The sequence below is a fragment of the Rhinolophus ferrumequinum genome, chromosome 5 (genome assembly GCF_004115265.2).
Source record: "Rhinolophus ferrumequinum isolate MPI-CBG mRhiFer1 chromosome 5, mRhiFer1_v1.p, whole genome shotgun sequence".
Lineage (NCBI taxonomy): Eukaryota > Metazoa > Chordata > Mammalia > Chiroptera > Rhinolophidae > Rhinolophus > Rhinolophus ferrumequinum.
This window is the reverse complement of record NC_046288.1, coordinates 35,432,388-35,449,690: the sequence shown is the minus strand read 5'-3', so window position 1 is coordinate 35,449,690 and position 17,303 is coordinate 35,432,388. Positions and strand designations below refer to the sequence as shown.

The following is a 17,303-nucleotide window of genomic DNA, read 5'->3' as shown; positions in this document are numbered from 1 at the left end:
TGACTTTATTTAAAATGTGTCCCTTCTAATGTATCACTATAGGAAATGTGGCCTTTGTAATTCGATATAATAGGAGCTAAGATAAAATTATGTATGAAATTTTAACTATAAAAAACTCTGAAGTCAAAGCAATTTAACTTTTTTCTAGTTGCTTCTAATATACCCCCACAAGGATTTCTAAGCTGAGGATTATGAACTTGGATGGAAAAATATAATTATATTTACTTCTAACTGAAATTTATCATTTCCATCGTTTATGAATGTCGGCCACAGTCCACAGAAGTATTAGCAGTTCTAAAGACTTTGTCACCAGTATTAACCACAGATATCCTACGTCACATTCATAATCTTTCAGATATTTTTGAAATATCTTTTACACGTATCACTACTTCAAACTTATGGTAGTTCCTAGGCCTACTATTATATTTCATTATTTATTGAATTAATAAAGAAGCACATATTTCTGTATCACAGATTTTTTTTTAACACATTTGATAATTACATTTCAACCTATTTGGGTTTCTTTAAGTCCCGTGTATTTTAATTTAGCTTAATTATTCTGAGAAGGGGTTTCATAGGTTCACCAGATTGCCAAAGATGGGCATAGATTAAAAATGGTTAAGGAAAAAACCCCGCCATAGAATATCTGGACACCCAAGATGCTTGTAATATGAGACTATTTTAAAATTTTAAATCTTTCAGTTCATTTTAATGAGTATTTTCAAGCATGGAAGAGAGATGGTATCATGTAAAGTGTTGCGAAATAGTATCCTCTCTGTGCCTGGGTTTTTCAATGACAAATAGAAATCTAAATCAGTGATATTTGGAGTACTATATCTAGTAATAATCATAACAAAAGAGCCCTCATGCAAAGCAGAAATTTTTAGGCACTACCATTAGTGAATTATGGAGTGTGTTGAGTTTGCAAACTATCCCATAAGAGGAAAAGTTCTCATTTTCGTGTGAAGTTATTTCTCACCATCTGTTAACGAGTCTGTACCCTGCTCTTTGAGTACCCTAACATCCATCTCTTACAACTGCTTTTCTCTAACAAAGACATCACAGCACCCGTCCTTTCTCCTTAAATTAAAAAATGGGTCCTGGAAGATTGAAAATAAACATGTTGTGTATTGAATCGTGAGTGAGATAGCGGAAGATAATGATGTCTTCATCATTGCGTAGCTTAGAAGGTAGGTTGAGTTTATAGCAGATTTGTTTTAGCATCAGGATGGCAGAAATGACAGCCGTATAGTAGCATCATTTGGAATAAGCAGACACTCCACAGAATTACAGATGTAAGGCTAATGAGGTGGCAAACAAAGGCTTTCAGGAGTATGGTCAATTAGAGTATGTTCTGCAGCTGCAAATAAATATCTGAATATGCTGGAAATGAGAAATGTTCACTCTGCTCCAGTGTCCTTGGTCAAAGTTCTCTGTCCTCCAGGGAATACCGCAGCTCATTTTCCTTGGTGCGTTTAAGACATCACATAAAGATCTCATAAATCTTCATTTAAAAACCATTTAAAAAGTTATCTTTTTAAAGCCCAGTTTGCTTATAAGTAAGTTGAGCTTTCATGATGAGGATATATCTGACTGGAGATCTATAGAATCATTTTCTCAGCCAGCAACAGCTGTGCTGTTTTTTCTAAGTAGTAATAATGCTTGTACATTCACTTGTTTTCTATTGTTAAGGAGGGCTCTTGGTGCTTTTATTGAATTACTTTCAGAGCAGCCCAATTTTTTTTTCTTTTTTGGAATGCACAATAAAACAGAAGTAATTTAAATTTTAATATGCCTTCCTTGCACCATTAATTAAAATGATTTATGTTTGGTTGCCTCCTTGAAACAGAGTGTGATGTTAGTACTTATTGCTTCCATGGTGATGTTTTCCAACAAAGCATCATTTACAAAACAGGGTATCACACTCTTCCTGGTCTTAGTTTATTTGCTCAACAGGAGCACCTTTACTTAACTCCCGGTAGAATAAACTCTCACACTCTTCTTTCCAGTTCTCATTTATGGCATTTTAAATGCTATTTATTGTCCAGACTTCCCACCAGTTATTTATTTGTTCGAAGTAAGAATCTTTGAACATTGATGATTCTGCCAAATAGGAAAGGAAAGGGAGGATGAGGTAACCCAAACCATATTGTGAAAGTATCAAATTTTGTGAGATTCACAAAAGGACTTCCCAAACACCAATATAAGAGAATTTGTTTATGCATTTCAGAGGAAAGGAACTACACTTGCTCTCTGATCTTATCAAAAAAGAAAAGAGAATGAAAGGAAGACCTGCCTATATTTTAAACAAATTTTTGCAACCACTACACATGATTCCTCTATTGTCTGTGGGCTCTGAGGCATTTAGATGACATCGCTGACAAATTGAGCATTTGTTTTTGTCACTGGTAAGAATGAGCTCTGAAACACTACTTGATCTGCAGTTGTTGTACAGTATCTGTTGTTTTTTTTTTTTTTACTTTTTTAATCCAAGGCAGTTCACTGTTGACAGTTCTTTTCACTCTTTTCTGAATATCAGAACATATGATTACATCAAGCTGGCTGCAGGCTCCAGTGCTGACATTTTCTAGTGCAAAGAATGCCCACATCACTCGAACATTTGAAAAGTGTTAATGAGCAGATCAAAAGGACTGTTGCCTGAAGCAGCTAACTTTTTTTTCCCTGAAGAAATCGGCTCTCCTCCAAACTGAAATCTTCATTCTAGCAGCTAAGTAGATGAGATGTAATCCTCCCTGATGATGATAATAACAAATGAAAAAAAATTGGAGAAGAATCAAATTCTGCATATGGTTCATAAAGTGGTGAAAATGTTTTCCAGAATCTTCAATACAGAGCTAAAGGATGCTAAGTGGAAAAATTCCTGGCAACTAGGCAATATTATGCCTTTTAAAATCTGCAAATTCTCATAAAATATGGTGCATATGAATACATCTTTTTCAAAAATGAATGTGTTCTTGCACTATTTAATGCAAGAATGGGATTCACATGACTGTTATTTTTAATGTGTTTGGACTAACAGTAAAGTTTCCTTTTCTCCTGCACTGGTTTTACTGAAATGTACGGATATCAGTTGGACACAGATTTTTTGCCATTTTTAGCTTTTGGGCCGAATGGCTTCAGATTATTTTCACCCTCCTTTGTTACTTATGAGGCTGCGTGGTAGAGTGAAAAGAGGGAACATTTTGAAACATCACAAAAAAACATTTTATTTCTTGTCCCATCATTTCCAGGTTAGTGAGGTTGGGCATGCGAATTAGCAAGTTATATCTCGATAAAATGGGAAAGATAACCGATTTCACATGGTCATCATAAAAATTGTATCTGTCTGTCTACCTGAATGGAATTATTTATCCATTCATCCAGGCATCCTAGCAAGTAACAATTCCTCAAGAAATCTTAAGTCTTTCCTTCTGCACCCTTTACTTTTGCAGTCTAAACCTTATTTTAAAATGATGTCAGGTGGCAGAAAAAGTTAGAGTTTGGAGATAGATGGAGCTGGGTCTTGGGTTTGAATCCTAATTCTAATCTTTTCTATGTGTATATCCTTGAGCAAGTTACTGAAGTTAGAGCCTCTTTCTCCTTATATTTAAAAGGAAGACAAGCATAGTCACTGTACAGGGTTATTAAAATAAGGGAAATACAGTGTGTGGTATATGGTAGAACCAATAAAAGGTGCTTCTTGTTAATAGTAATAATAGCACACACACGAGCTTCAGTTTCTTGAAGGTGCTGTTGTTATTTGTTGTGATGGTTGTTGTGTCTCTTAATTTACCAGAACAAAATTTAACTTGGGCAGAGCTTTAAGGCCTTCATTTCCATTGTTAATAGTGTAGAAAATATACCTCCCAGGATTTCAAAATCAATTTAAATTTATAATAAGTCATGCATTTAGTCATATGTAAGATTAATTACATGTTATTGGAAAAATAAACCCTAATGTTTTTGTTTGTTTGTTTGTTTCTGGAATAAGGTGATTACACATGCATTTAGACATATGGCCTACTTAATTATGGAAAGGCATGGAAGCAAAAGTCCTGGTGGAAATACTATAACATGTAGTTTTTTAAACATTCTACTAGAATTTTCATGTTGGAAAGGACCTACAGTTAATTGCATTTATTTCCCAGATGAGGAAACTTAGGGTAGTCTTATATCTTTCCATCTGCCATTGAGTTTCTTAGTTCTCTGATTTTATTGGTTGAAAGAGAAATTTGATGCTTCATTTTCTCAGAAATTAGCAATTTTTTAGTTTCATGGAAATCATCTCTGTTTATCATTTATATATGTGTGTGCGTGTGCGTGTGTGTGTGTGTATATATATATTTAATATATATATATATATATATATATATATATAATTTTTTTTCCCCCTCAGTATTTTTCTTATAAATTTAGAGGTTGGCTATGAGCCTTTGTGAATGTTCTCAGCTATTTCCTTCAACTCACTTTCAATCATATTTTTTGAAATATGCTATTTGCATAGCACTTTCTTAGGCACTGGTGATATTTATAAAGAAGAAGAAGTTATTATTCCCCTTAAAAAATCTACATTCTTAAAGGGTAATAGAAAAATTCCAAAATAAGCATAGAAACGCAAGTTAATGAACCATGAATGGTTCACCTGGTGCGGCAACATATAGATGTAGAAGTTTTAAAACTTCTAGGTAAAGCACTCATAACTTGGTAGACTAGTTTGTGAAGGCTGGATGGGACTTAGCAGGGAAATGGTCATTTTATTTGGGAGAAGCAAAGGGGGATCTTTAGTCTTCCTGAAGTAGAGATAAATGTAGAGGGATGTTTGCAAACAGGCTGTTAGGGCAGAACTATAGCATGCTTTGATATTTAAACAATGAGAATAAAAGAGCTGGCTCAGCACTAAAATGGAGCTTTGGATTTCCAGGTTGTGGCTTAGGACACCAGATAAAGGGTGTCCCATAAAGTGAAAGAATCCAAAAATACTTCTCCTTAACTTGTTTTGAGTTTGTCAGCCGTAATCATAGAAGGATTTTAAATTTAAATTAATTTTGCCCATATCAATGCTAAAACTAGATGCTATGCAGGATAATGAATATGACCTTAAAAAAAATGGAGTCATGGAGGGGGACGTTCAATAATTCTCAGGAGGTATAAAGTTGGGGATACTATTTATGCCCTCAGAAATTTACATGCCAGCGTAAGATAAGATGTACAGGTAATAAGCAGAGTAAATTTGAAATCCTCAAAGTAAATGAAAATAATTATACTCAAATTTAGTGGACTGAAGGATGTATGTCGGTCTTTTTCTAGTGAGAGAACTCTCAAGAATGTTTTATGTAATTTGCAGAACTAAGAGGAGAAGCATGATTTGTAAAGTTGTTCAAATAAAATTCAGTAATTCATTGATTTCCATTGTGGTCATTGGAACCATTGACCCATTTTGAATAGAGAAATGATCGATTAAGCTTTTGTTAGAAAAATATTGACTTGGCTACATACTCGTAGGTTAGAATGAAGGATGAATTATTCACACAACCAAACTAAATGTCTAATTTAAGTAAATAGAGCATGTAGACATTGATGCCCCCCAAAAAAGCTATGGTAATTATAGACTATCAATGTTATCAATACGTTATTAATTAAATGCATAGAATGAGAGTGAGGATTGGTGGGGGTACATCTGTTTTGTCCAAGCACCTTTCACACGTATTATCAGTTCTGCAAACCGCACTTTGAGACATTGATCAAATGAATGTATACTAAAGAAACTGACCAAGATAACCAAATAATTCAGAACAATTGTATGATAAATGGTTTCAATGCTTACCTTCCAGATGAATGGGCTCAATAGATATGTGTGTATTATCCTAGTATTCAAATATAGGAACTGCTCTCTTCTGGAAGAAAAGTCAGTTGTGTATGTGTACTTCCATGTCCTAGGCTCAGGACTAAAGAGTGGAAACTACAGAGAGGGAGGCTTTGGCTTCTTTGGGGGGAAATTTTTTCAAATGATGTGAGCTCCTTGCCAATGGAATGAAGTACATTGTGAGGTAGTGAATTTCTATCTATTGCAGGAGTTCAAACATAGTTGGACAACAACTTGGTGGGAATGTTTCAGAATATTGAAGTTTTGGTTGCACGCATTGGAGAAGTTGAAAATGTTGCACTACATATTTTTAAAGTCCAGAGAATCTTGAGTTTATGATTTTAGGTAGTGACAGTGAGAATGGAATGCAAAGAATCAGTCCATCTTCCCTAGTTCTTCCTCCCCTCCCCCCTCTACTCCCCTCCCCCCTCCAGTTCTTTTTAATAATTTCCCTCCCTCCTTTTTTTTTACCTTTCCCACCTCCCTCCTTTCCTCTCCTCTTAATTTCCCCTTTTCTCCTTCCTTTCTTCTTCCTTACAAAATAGAAACTTTACTAACTACTGGGAGTACAGTGAAGAACAAATACATAAAACCCATCTTCATGGAAGTTGTAGTTTTTTGCACCCAGACAAAGTTATCAACTTTGAAAAATGCTAGGGAAGAACAAATAGGCTTCTACTCATATGAAGGGAATCTGACCTGCTTTGGGAAAATGGAGGGAATTCATGGAAGAGGGAGAATATTTCAAAGAATTGGATATGGTAGATGATTTAGTGAAGTTATCTAGAAGAAAGGATATATTATAGATATGTGAAAAATTTGAGCTTGTAACTAGAAAGAGTGATTTACTTGAAAGACACAAGAAAGATAGAAAGAAGAGATCACTTTTAAATGAAGATGTTTAGGTTGGTTTTGATCCTATTTAAGTATGAAATGTTGATAGATCTGGTTTTCAATGATTGATTTTGGGCATATAGTTGATAATGATATGAGGTGCTTCGTTTTTATAAAGGAAATGCACCTGTATCTTGATATCAACATTGTTGATAACCTTAACTTTATTTTATTTTTCCACAATGTTATTTTAAATTTTAATCCTACTGGCATTTATTTCTTGGCTAACTATAAAAATTCAAAGATTTTTATCTTTCAAAATCATTAAAAAGAACTGGAATTTTTATGTTTATTGATAAAATAAAATTGAATTAAGTAAAGGGTTAAATAGAAACAACAAATTTCAAAAACTCGAATGCTACAAGAATGAGTTAGTTTGAGATTCAAACTAAATTACTGTCCAGTTATGTGTGGTGGTAATTACTGTTTGTGTGTTTTTTCCTGAGATTTAGATCTAAGCTAAAATTAGAACAATGAAAATATTATACATAAAAAAGAGTAAGTTCTCTAAACATTAACATTAAAATTTTAAAAACCTTTCATTAAGGAAAATTTCAAACATACACACAGAGAAAGACTAAAGTAATGAATCTTGCATGTCTCCTTCACACAGTTTCAATAATTCTCAATTTATGGTTAATCTTATTTCATCTATAATCCTATTCACTTCCCCACCCCAAATTATTTTGGTGAAAATATCAGATTCATATCATTTAACTTGGAAATATTTCAGTATATATCTTTAAAAGACAAGCAGTCTTTTAAAAAAGTATCCAGGATAATAGTAATATACCTAAATAGTAATTCCCTGATGATATTCATTTTTCAGAGTTATTGTTTTAAACTTTTGAAAATTTAATAATATAATTGAAAAGATTTGGGTTGGCGGTGGGAGATGAGGATAAGGGGGATCAAATATATGGTGATGGAAGGAGAACTGACTCTGGGTGGTGAACACACAATGGGATTTATAGATGATGTAGTACAGAATTGTACACCTGAAATCTATGCAATTTTACTAACAATTGTCACCCCAATAAATTAAAAAAAAAAAAGATTTGACATTAGATGAAGTGAAGTGGTTACGTTTTCAAACAGTTTTTTTTTTTTTTTTTTTTTAGTATAGAGATTTGGATGTGTACCTCAATGGTCAGAAGTCACTGGCAAAAAAAAAAAAAAAAGTCATTGGCACTTGGTCAATAAGTTTCTAACATGATGGTGAGAAAGTCCAGATATACCAGTACCAACAAAGGTCATTTAAGTTAGATCTCTGGCTGCATTCCTCTCACATAAAGAATTAACTGTATAAAATTTCATGAAAGAATATATTAAATAATGATTTACAGGAAAGGAATCTGGGCTAAAAAATTAGTTTGTTTCTAGGTTAACAGCTGGAGCAACAGAGTATGTTAATTTCCTTATCTGTCTCATCCAAAGCAAGCTAAGTTTTGTATTGTCAGTTTATGAAAAAGTCAATGAGTCATAGCAGGATGATTTTCCTATCCAGTTCCTACTCTGTTTGAGGGGACATACTGTAAACAAGTGAAAAATGATTGCGTTTTGACATTAAAAGAACCACTTGGTGAGACTTTGTACAAGGTATTTCACAGTTTTTGTTCTTGTTATTCACTCGAAAAATGAAGCTACTAATATATCTCTATCATAAAGATAAAATGAACGAATATGTGTGAAGGAGTTTTGTGAACTTTAGGTGCTTTTACCTAGTCCTGCCTAACAAATGACTCCACAACCTCCTGTCTTCAAACAATTTAGTGCCTTCACAGTTCTGTGAAGACTGGCTCAACAGGGAGCTTCTCACTCTGGTTTTTTCTCATGTGATTGCAGTCAGGTGGCAGCTGGGCTGGAGTCATCTGAAAGCTTAAGAGGCCTGTATATCCAAGAGAGATTCTTCTCTCACAGGTCTGGCACCTCAGCTGATGACTGGCCAGGTGCCTGTTTCTCATCACCCAGCTTCTCCATAGTTATCCTGGGCTCCCTCACAACTTGGTGGTCTGAGGCCGGACTTCTGATATAACAGTAGGCTTCCCTCGGACTGAGTGCTCCAAGGGTGTCAGGAGAAGTGGAAAAACTTCTTTTGACCTAGCGTCAGAAGTCATGTAGTACTACTTCTTGTTTTTTTTTTTTTTTTTTTTTTAAGGAGGGTACAGCTCACAGAGGCCCATGTGGGGATCGAACCCGCAACCTTGGTGTTATTAGCACCACGCTCTAACGCTCTAACCAACTAAGCTAACCGGCTGCCCCCATGTGCTACCACTTCTATCTCACACTAGTTAGTCAAAAGCCAGTCACAGGGAAGCCCAGTTTTAAAGGGAGAGGCATACATATTGGGAGACAAGGATCACCAGGGACATCTTTGATAGTATTTTACTAATCTAATTATTTTTACAAATCCCTACTGATTGTTCCCGACGCCACCAAAATTTTTAACATTTGATTTTTTTTTTTTTTTGGATAGGTTATCAAGGATCCACCTCCACCACCACCACGCCCTGCACCAAAACAGGTAAATGAGTATCAGATAAGTGACGACAGTGGGGTTTTTTTCTCTATTTAGTTATTATCCCCAAATTTGACCAGTTACATTGTTGTTAGATAACTGTGATACCTATGTATTGGCTTTTGAATTTATAAAAAACAATTGTTGTTGTTTGTCCTCTTCTGATTTCTCTCATGTGCTAGAGGAATGAGTCCTTCATACGTTGATAAACGTAGACTGACCATCGAGTTCAATCCTTTATAGAGATTTAATTTACTTCGTAAATCAATAATTCTGATGTCACTTATTTTGTTTACAAAAAGTTGGAAAATCCACACTGGCAGTTTAATGATATTACTTTCTTCAAAATGATTTTTATAGTAGTCCCCCTTATCCACTGTTTCCCTTTCTGAAGTTTAAGTTACTCGTGGTCAACTGCAGTCAACTGAGGCCTGAAAATATTAAATGGAAAATTCCAGAAATAAACAATTCATAAGTTTTAAATTACATGCCATTTTGTGTAGAGTGATGAAATCTAATGTCATTTAGCTCTGTCCTGACTGGGACGTGACTCTTTTGCCCAGTGTATCCATGCTCTGTACCACCTATTAGTCACTCAGTAACCAGCCGTCTTAGTTACCAGACCGACTGTCACACTGTCGCAGTGCTTGTGTTAAGGTCTCCCTTATTTTACTTAATAATGGCCCCAAAGTGCGAGAGTACTGATGCCGGCAGTTTGGATATGCCAAAGGGAAGCGGTAAAGTGTTTCCTTTAGGTGAAAGTTCTCATCTTAATAAGGAAAAGGAGAAAAAAAAATCATATGATGAGGTTGCTAAGATCTATAATGAGAACAAATCTTCTATCCATGAAATCTCTTAATTTATAGATTAAGCTTTAGCACAGGTATGTATGTATAGGAAAAAACCTAGTATATATTATAGGGTTTGGTACTATCCACAGCTTCAGGTATCTGATGGGGGTCTTGGAACATATCTCCCATGGATAAGGAAGGACGACTGTACTTTTATATTGCTCTGTTTGTTAGCCAAAATTGTGTTAGCAACCTGAAATATGAAATGTACGGTTGTTGTGGATTTTCAAAACTTCTCAACTGCCAATCTTTTTAGTACAAACTTCACAGAGTTCAAACTTACATATATGTTGATGCTTCTAATGATTATTGAAATACTGTCTAATTTTAATATTTTATCTTTTTAAATATGAAGTGATGAATAGGGGGAAAAAAACAAATGAGGCTCATAGCAACTTTTGCTAACCTAGTATAATAAGGGAGACTCCTAAACTTGTGGAAAGGAAGGAGTCCTCATAGTCCATAGAACTCCACTTGAAATTTATGCATGTAAGCACAAATATGGCTACACGCACTATATATAATTTTCAGTACATTTCTTCTATATCAATGGCATTGTTCAGAAAAATGGCTAACTGAGCCAGTGCTGACTAAGCAATATTTTAAGAATTTAATTTAATCCATTTTTAAAAATTGTATCTACATAGGAGGAAGAAGAACCTTTGCCTAACAAGAAATGGCCAACTGTGGATGCTTCCTACTATGGCGGTCGAGGGGTTGGAGGAATTAAAAGAATGGAGGTTGGTATCTTTAAAAATAAAATAGAAGCTGCTAATTTGGAATATGTATTCCTAGAACTATTAAGCCATGGAAACTGTGCTTTTTATAATTCAATATCAGAATACATCCATTGTTCCTTAACACTGGGTCTTTTGGGGATATTTTTTTTCCCTGTGGAATCATCTTAGCCATTTCAAAACTGTTCAAGAACTGACTTCATTAGTCAAAGAATTTCGTTGATAATGTTTGAATTCTAAAGGGCAAAACAAAGTTAGGGTTTTTCTTACTATTTTGGAAAAAATTACTACAGAGATCAACTTTGAAGAAGCCAACCACTTAAAAATTGTAACAATGTTCATCTTTGAAAAGATACAACAGTTATGTACTATTTGGGGAGAAAATGTTAAAATATTCAATAATATGGATATGACCTCATCACAAATGTAGAGGAAGCACATTTAAGGCTTTTTAAATACAGCTTTTAGTTACCACTTATGAATGATCATAAGTACTATTAAATATCATTTATAGGATATATTGAATTTTTTGACTGGCTCAAATTGTGGAGTAAATTGAATTTTAATATTATATCTTAAAAAATCAAATGAGGTCTTCTGACCATTACAGAAAAATTGTCAAAGTGATTAATTAATTAATTAATAATAAGCAATCATTGACAGCACTGAACCCTTAGCAAAAATTTAGATAGGCCAGTGTCTCACCCCAACAAGCAATTGAAGGGATTTTCTGATTGATAGATTGACTTTATTATTAAACACAGATCTTGGTATTTTTCTCTTTATTAGTTATCCTTTAATTTAACTTCTTGATAAGGAGTTTTTTTTCTGTAGTGCAGTTATTATACAGGTCTCCTACTCTCAAATAGGCCTTGTCCCATTACTGCCAGAAAAAAATCAATTAGCTAATTAACTAATTAACAGCCTCACAACTGTTGCAATTTTCTCTTTTATACATTTCAATAAAATTCAGATTCCCAAGGAGAGTTTCCCCTTTTCAGAATAAATTTCAATATTTTCAAAAGAAATCCAGGCCTACTTAACATGGTTGTCATTTCCAAAATGGTTATTCAAGTCATCTGATAGTGATTCTCACTTTCTTGAGCACATCAATCTTAAAATAATTCCCATTTCCCTGACAGCTTGCCACTGTATTGCTGAAATAGCCTCTGAGACAAGTACCCCATTGATAATAAGCCATAGAAAAGGCAAGTGCTAGCAGCTGTTAAGTTTATCTTTTAGAGAAGATATTGCATATGTGTTTGCATGTGGGTAATTGGGACTATCAAGTAGTACATAGAACATGACTGAACTAGCTTTTGTTGTTTGATACAGAAGATAGGTCATTTTCTTTCAGCTTGCCTTTGTTGTGTCATTCTAGGCTTGGAGGGGTGGAAAAAAGTGGATTAGATGTTCCTATGTATATAAAAAATATACTTGTAAATAAAAGTGTTACATATGGATATCTAAATATGATCTGTCACAACCTATTTTTAGTTTATTTAGACTCATTCCAAAAAGATGTAAGAAGAAAAAAAAGATTTGACAGGATATACCACAAAATGTTAGTTTCTTCCGGATAGAGTGATTTTCAATTTGTGCTATATATTTCTCTGTTTTTTTTCTAAACTTATTTGACATTGAACATGCACTATTTATATGCAGAATAATACATTTAATTCCATTTTGAAATTCACACGTGTAAAATATCACATGACAACAAGATGTGATGTATTAGTATATTTTAAATGAATAAACAATATTCTTCTTAAAAACACGAGGAATTATGCCAGATTTTTGTTAGTTCAATATTACAGTGTTCCAAAGATTGAACCATCTTTCTAAAAAAAAGAAAAGCTTAGGCATGAACTGAATCATTCCTGAGGTAAAGGATGTATATTATTGGTTTACGCTCAAGAAAGCCAAGGGCTCATGCAATTCTTGAACAATTCACATTTCAAGTTTTAAGCATTGACTCTTAATATGTGAAATTATATTGCCCATCCTGTTCATTGAGGAAAATTTATGAAAAAGTCTCACCCACTTTTAATAAATTGAGGTCTATTTTAGCTTTATGTAATTCTGGCTACATTTTATGGATTATTCCATTAATGAGTTGGAAATGGGAATGAGAATGAAAAAAAAAATGAGAAAGTAAATGTGGGAAATACAAAGGAGACACAATACATAAAAATGTGCAATAAAAATTGAAGTGAGAATTAAACGTCATTAAACTTTCTCAAACATGAACATACTTGAACTTGGAGAGGGAAAATAGAATATATAATCTGTTTTAAAATTATACCTATTCAAACTTATAAAGTATTTCCCTTTAAAAATATACCTTCAACTGAGGGAAGTAAAAGGAATTATAGAAATTATGAGCACATTTGAATTACAGAACAAATCTTCATAACTAATGTTATTTTAAGCCAGTATAGGGATTTTACCTAGGAATTTCTTTTTACTCCTCTTTTAAATTAAATATTTAAACACTATGGTAATGGAAATTTGCAGAAAACTGGAAATGAGCTGATGTTAATAACAGCTGTTAGCACAACTGATCCACAACACCTAATGACTTCAAATGTGTGCTTCTGCCAATTCAGCGTGAAACTGTTTTTGTTTCTTTCCTCGATTCTGAAATTGCTCCTTTATGATATAAGCTTCTAGCCGTCCAAATATGTTCTGGAAATTATGAAATTTCATTGTTTATCATGAAAGCCAAGTAGAGTTGAAAGAATTTAGCTATCAAGCTTGCACTTATTTATTTATTTGTTTTCGTAGTTGAAAAAAAGCCAGATACATGAACTCTGCTAAGCCTCCTTTAACAATCTATTCTTGTTATTCTTCTATTCTTTTTGACTCTATCAATGGGATCAAATTAAAATATTAAAATGTATACATATGTGTGTGTGTATATATATATATATATATATTTAATTGCTTTTAAGAGTTTTAGGAAAACTCTATAAAGTATTTCCTAGAGTTAGTCTTTGAGATCGAGTAAAAGAATTTTTGGTTATGTTGTTTGTAGTGATGGTGATGGTAACGAAACAGCTACTTCATAAACTAACACTAATGGCTTAATGAGTTTCCTTTAGAACTCAGCAACTGTATTTCATAAGTATAGTCCTTTGACAGTTGAGGCCCTAGAAATGCCACACTGAGTTAGAACTCCAGTTTAAGTAGCTTCATGTTCTTTATCTGAGAATGGTGCCATTGAAAGTTGGAGGGAAAATATGATACCATTACCTCTGTGATATCAACTGTGAAAGCTAGGTTAGGTAGGTATATATGTTAAGATCTATAATTTCTGAATAGATCTGGAATGTATCTTCTTATGGTTCTGTTCTGACTTCTCTGAGTTATGATATTCATGTTTACTTAACTGTATTTTTCTTCATTTTTTTCCCCTTAAAATTGAGACTTTATAACTGCAAGGATTTGTATCCTGGTTTTAGGGTTTTGTAGTTCAATATATAGAATACAGCTCTTTCTAAAGATTGTAGAAGTTTTCGTTTATCTAAGTGAAGACACTGTGATTTGAGAGAGAAGGTCATTTCTCTGGAAAGAGAGCCAACTATCTAGCTCTAAAGGCTTAATGGTGTTTAAAACAAATTTAACAACCTCATAAAGAACATTCTAGTACCACTGATCACACTGAAAGATACAGATACATTTTAATGACTCAATAGGGTCCACTTGAAATTGAAAGCCTGTTCTAAAATTGTAGTAAAAAAAAAAAAAGGTAAAAACATCTAAGTAAGCCTTATCAAAAAGCTGTGAATAGTTTTTTCTATGAACAGTAATCATCTGTATTCATTCCTACTCACTAACCTGAGGTCTTTAAAATGCTTTGGAAAGTATTTAATCATTTTTCGTTGTAGAAATCACTTAACTCTGGAGAGTCATAGTGTGCCCTGGACAGGCCATCCTGTTTCTTTTTAGAGCTTCACTTATGTTATCTTTGCCATCTTTGATAATGTCGTTGGTTTTTGAACTTCTCCACTGCTCCTCGTTGGACAAAGCCTTCCTCCAGGGGCCACATCCTATTCACGTGCCCACACATGAAAAAGTTTGGCTCAGATTTAGCCCTTAATTCTTTTTTTTTTTAATTAATTTATTTTTAATTTATTGGGGTGACAATTGTTAGTAAAATTACATTAGCCCTTAATTCTTGCTCATTGAAAAATAAAGAAAACAATCATTTGACCATGTGGTTTTTCAATGTCCAGCATTTTCAGAGAACGGAATTCCCTAAAATCTGTGGAATTCCCTAGTATCCCTGAATTTTTCTTTTCAAGGCAGAGATATTTTTCTTTTTTCAGATTTGTCTTCCTCAATGAAAAATTGATATGTCAAGTTACCATATTCAGATGAGCTCAGGAACTAAAGACTGAAAGTTACTTTACAAAGTCAAGCTTTACAAAAGTAAGGAACAATCATACATAATTATTTTACTTCTGAAGGCTAAATGTTTAAATCATGTTATACCTTAACCAGACTTGATGAAAAGTTTGGAAGGAACAATTAACTCCTTTGTGTAAACTACATGTATCACATTCAAACCTATTTGAAACTTTTAACCCATTTACACTACTTGTATTCAATCCCTGCCCTGCTACTTACTAGTTTTGTGGCTTTGGGCATGTCACTTAACCTCTCTCTGTCTCCATTTCCTCATCTGGAAGGAAAAAAATTACAGTATCTTATTGTATTTTTGTATGGACTAAATGCAGATCAGCACATAGTAGTCATTCAATAGATGCTTATGATCATTATTGTCCTCTGTTTCCCCCACTGCCATCAGTATATATGGGTATGAGTTTCGTTGGAACGGGAACCTACCTCATTAGAGAACAGAATTACACATTGCCGTGCATTTCTCATGTAAACCACAAATTAACTCCTTATTGGAAATAATGGAGAAACAGTTGCTTCAAATGTTAATTGACCCTTGAATTTAAGGGTCTTTCCCCCCCTAGGATCTTAATACTAAATACATAAGAAGTGGTGAGAAACCTAATAAATCTCAGAAGAGGAAAATTTTAGTTAGTTTACTGACTCATCTTTTTACTTTGCAGTGGCGACCTGAAGGACCATTGGCTAAATAAAAGCTTGTTTTTCTAGGACACTGTGTGCCTGATATGAGTATTTCCCCTTTGTTTTAAAGGTTCGTTGGGGTGATAAAGGATCTACTGAGGAAGGTGCAAGGCTAGAGAAAGCCAAAAATGCTGTGGTAACAATTCCTGAAGAAGAAGAGGAACCCATCAGGCCTAGGCCACCTCGACCCAAACCCACATACCAGCCTCCTCAGACAAAGTGGTACACACCAATTAAGGTAATTGTTCAAACTGTGTGTAATTTAACTGAACTTCCCAGAGAAACCGTAACTGGTTTAGTCCTCCCCACCCTCCAACTATCCGAAAGAGGACCGAGCTACATGAAATATCAGACATTCATTTTGCATTACAGTAACTGAATACTTTCTCAGCACCAACAACCTCCTTGTTTGTTTGTTTAATTTATGAAATATATTGTGAGTAGAAAGTAAGGCTTTTCCTTCCTCACTGCAACCCATTTATTCAGTAAATAGAGGTTGAGTCTGTTCTCTAGGAATTTACAAATCTTTGTCTTTAGGGTCGTCTTGATGCACTCTGGGCTTTGTTGCGGCGGCAGTATGACCGGGTTTCCCTGATGCGACCTCAGGAAGGAGACGAGGTTTGTTGTGGGGACGTGTTGGGGAAGAGCTGATCCATGGGTGCGTATTGCCAAGGTAGTGAAATACTCGAAAAGAATTTAAAGCCCTCATTCCACTTGAGGAAGGAATTATTGTCTCATGCAAATTCCTATTACAGATGGTGCTTAATAAATGATTATCTATTGTTAGAAAAGATCTTCAAGCCGCGATTTCACACAAGTCCCTTTTCAAGTAACACATATAAAAAGTATAGTGCATCGTACACATGGTTTAATAAGCACACTCATTGTTTCAACCTTTGACTTGGACGACATCATATTCTGAGGTTTTACCCAGTGAGAGGGCAGACTGGGGAGTAGGAGCTGAAGTCTTTCTCTAGCATTTACTAGCAACGAGGCCTGGAGAACACGCCTCAGAGCCTCCATTTCTTTAGGTATAAATATGGTATTTCCCTGCCTCCAACAGTGGATGTAATCTAATTTCTTGAATATATGAAAGTGTCTTTAAAGTTATAAAGCATTATACAAATCTGCGATGGTGATATATATGCTTATATATGTATATACACACACACACATACATACATATAAAAAACATAAATACACACACACACTCACACGTGCATTTTCTCTACTTAGGAAGTCTACTTGAAACTTTTTTGGTTTTGGAAATTTGTCTAGAATTACTCCAGTTTTATAAATTTTTTAATACATTAGCACTATTTCCTATTGTATCA

At 34.2% G+C, this 17,303-nt stretch overlaps 1 protein-coding gene across 1 annotated transcript in view; it reads left to right on the top strand.

The window, feature by feature from the left end:
- Positions 1-17,303, top strand: part of ANTXR2 (ANTXR cell adhesion molecule 2) — a 141,582-nt gene that overhangs the window by 70,400 nt on the left and 53,879 nt on the right. The window contains exons 13-16 of the mRNA XM_033106314.1: positions 9,234-9,281; positions 10,774-10,866; positions 16,040-16,207; positions 16,507-16,587. Of these exons, the coding sequence (XP_032962205.1) occupies positions 9,234-9,281; positions 10,774-10,866; positions 16,040-16,207; positions 16,507-16,587 (390 nt within the window). The remainder of the gene's footprint in view (positions 1-9,233; positions 9,282-10,773; positions 10,867-16,039; positions 16,208-16,506; positions 16,588-17,303) is intronic.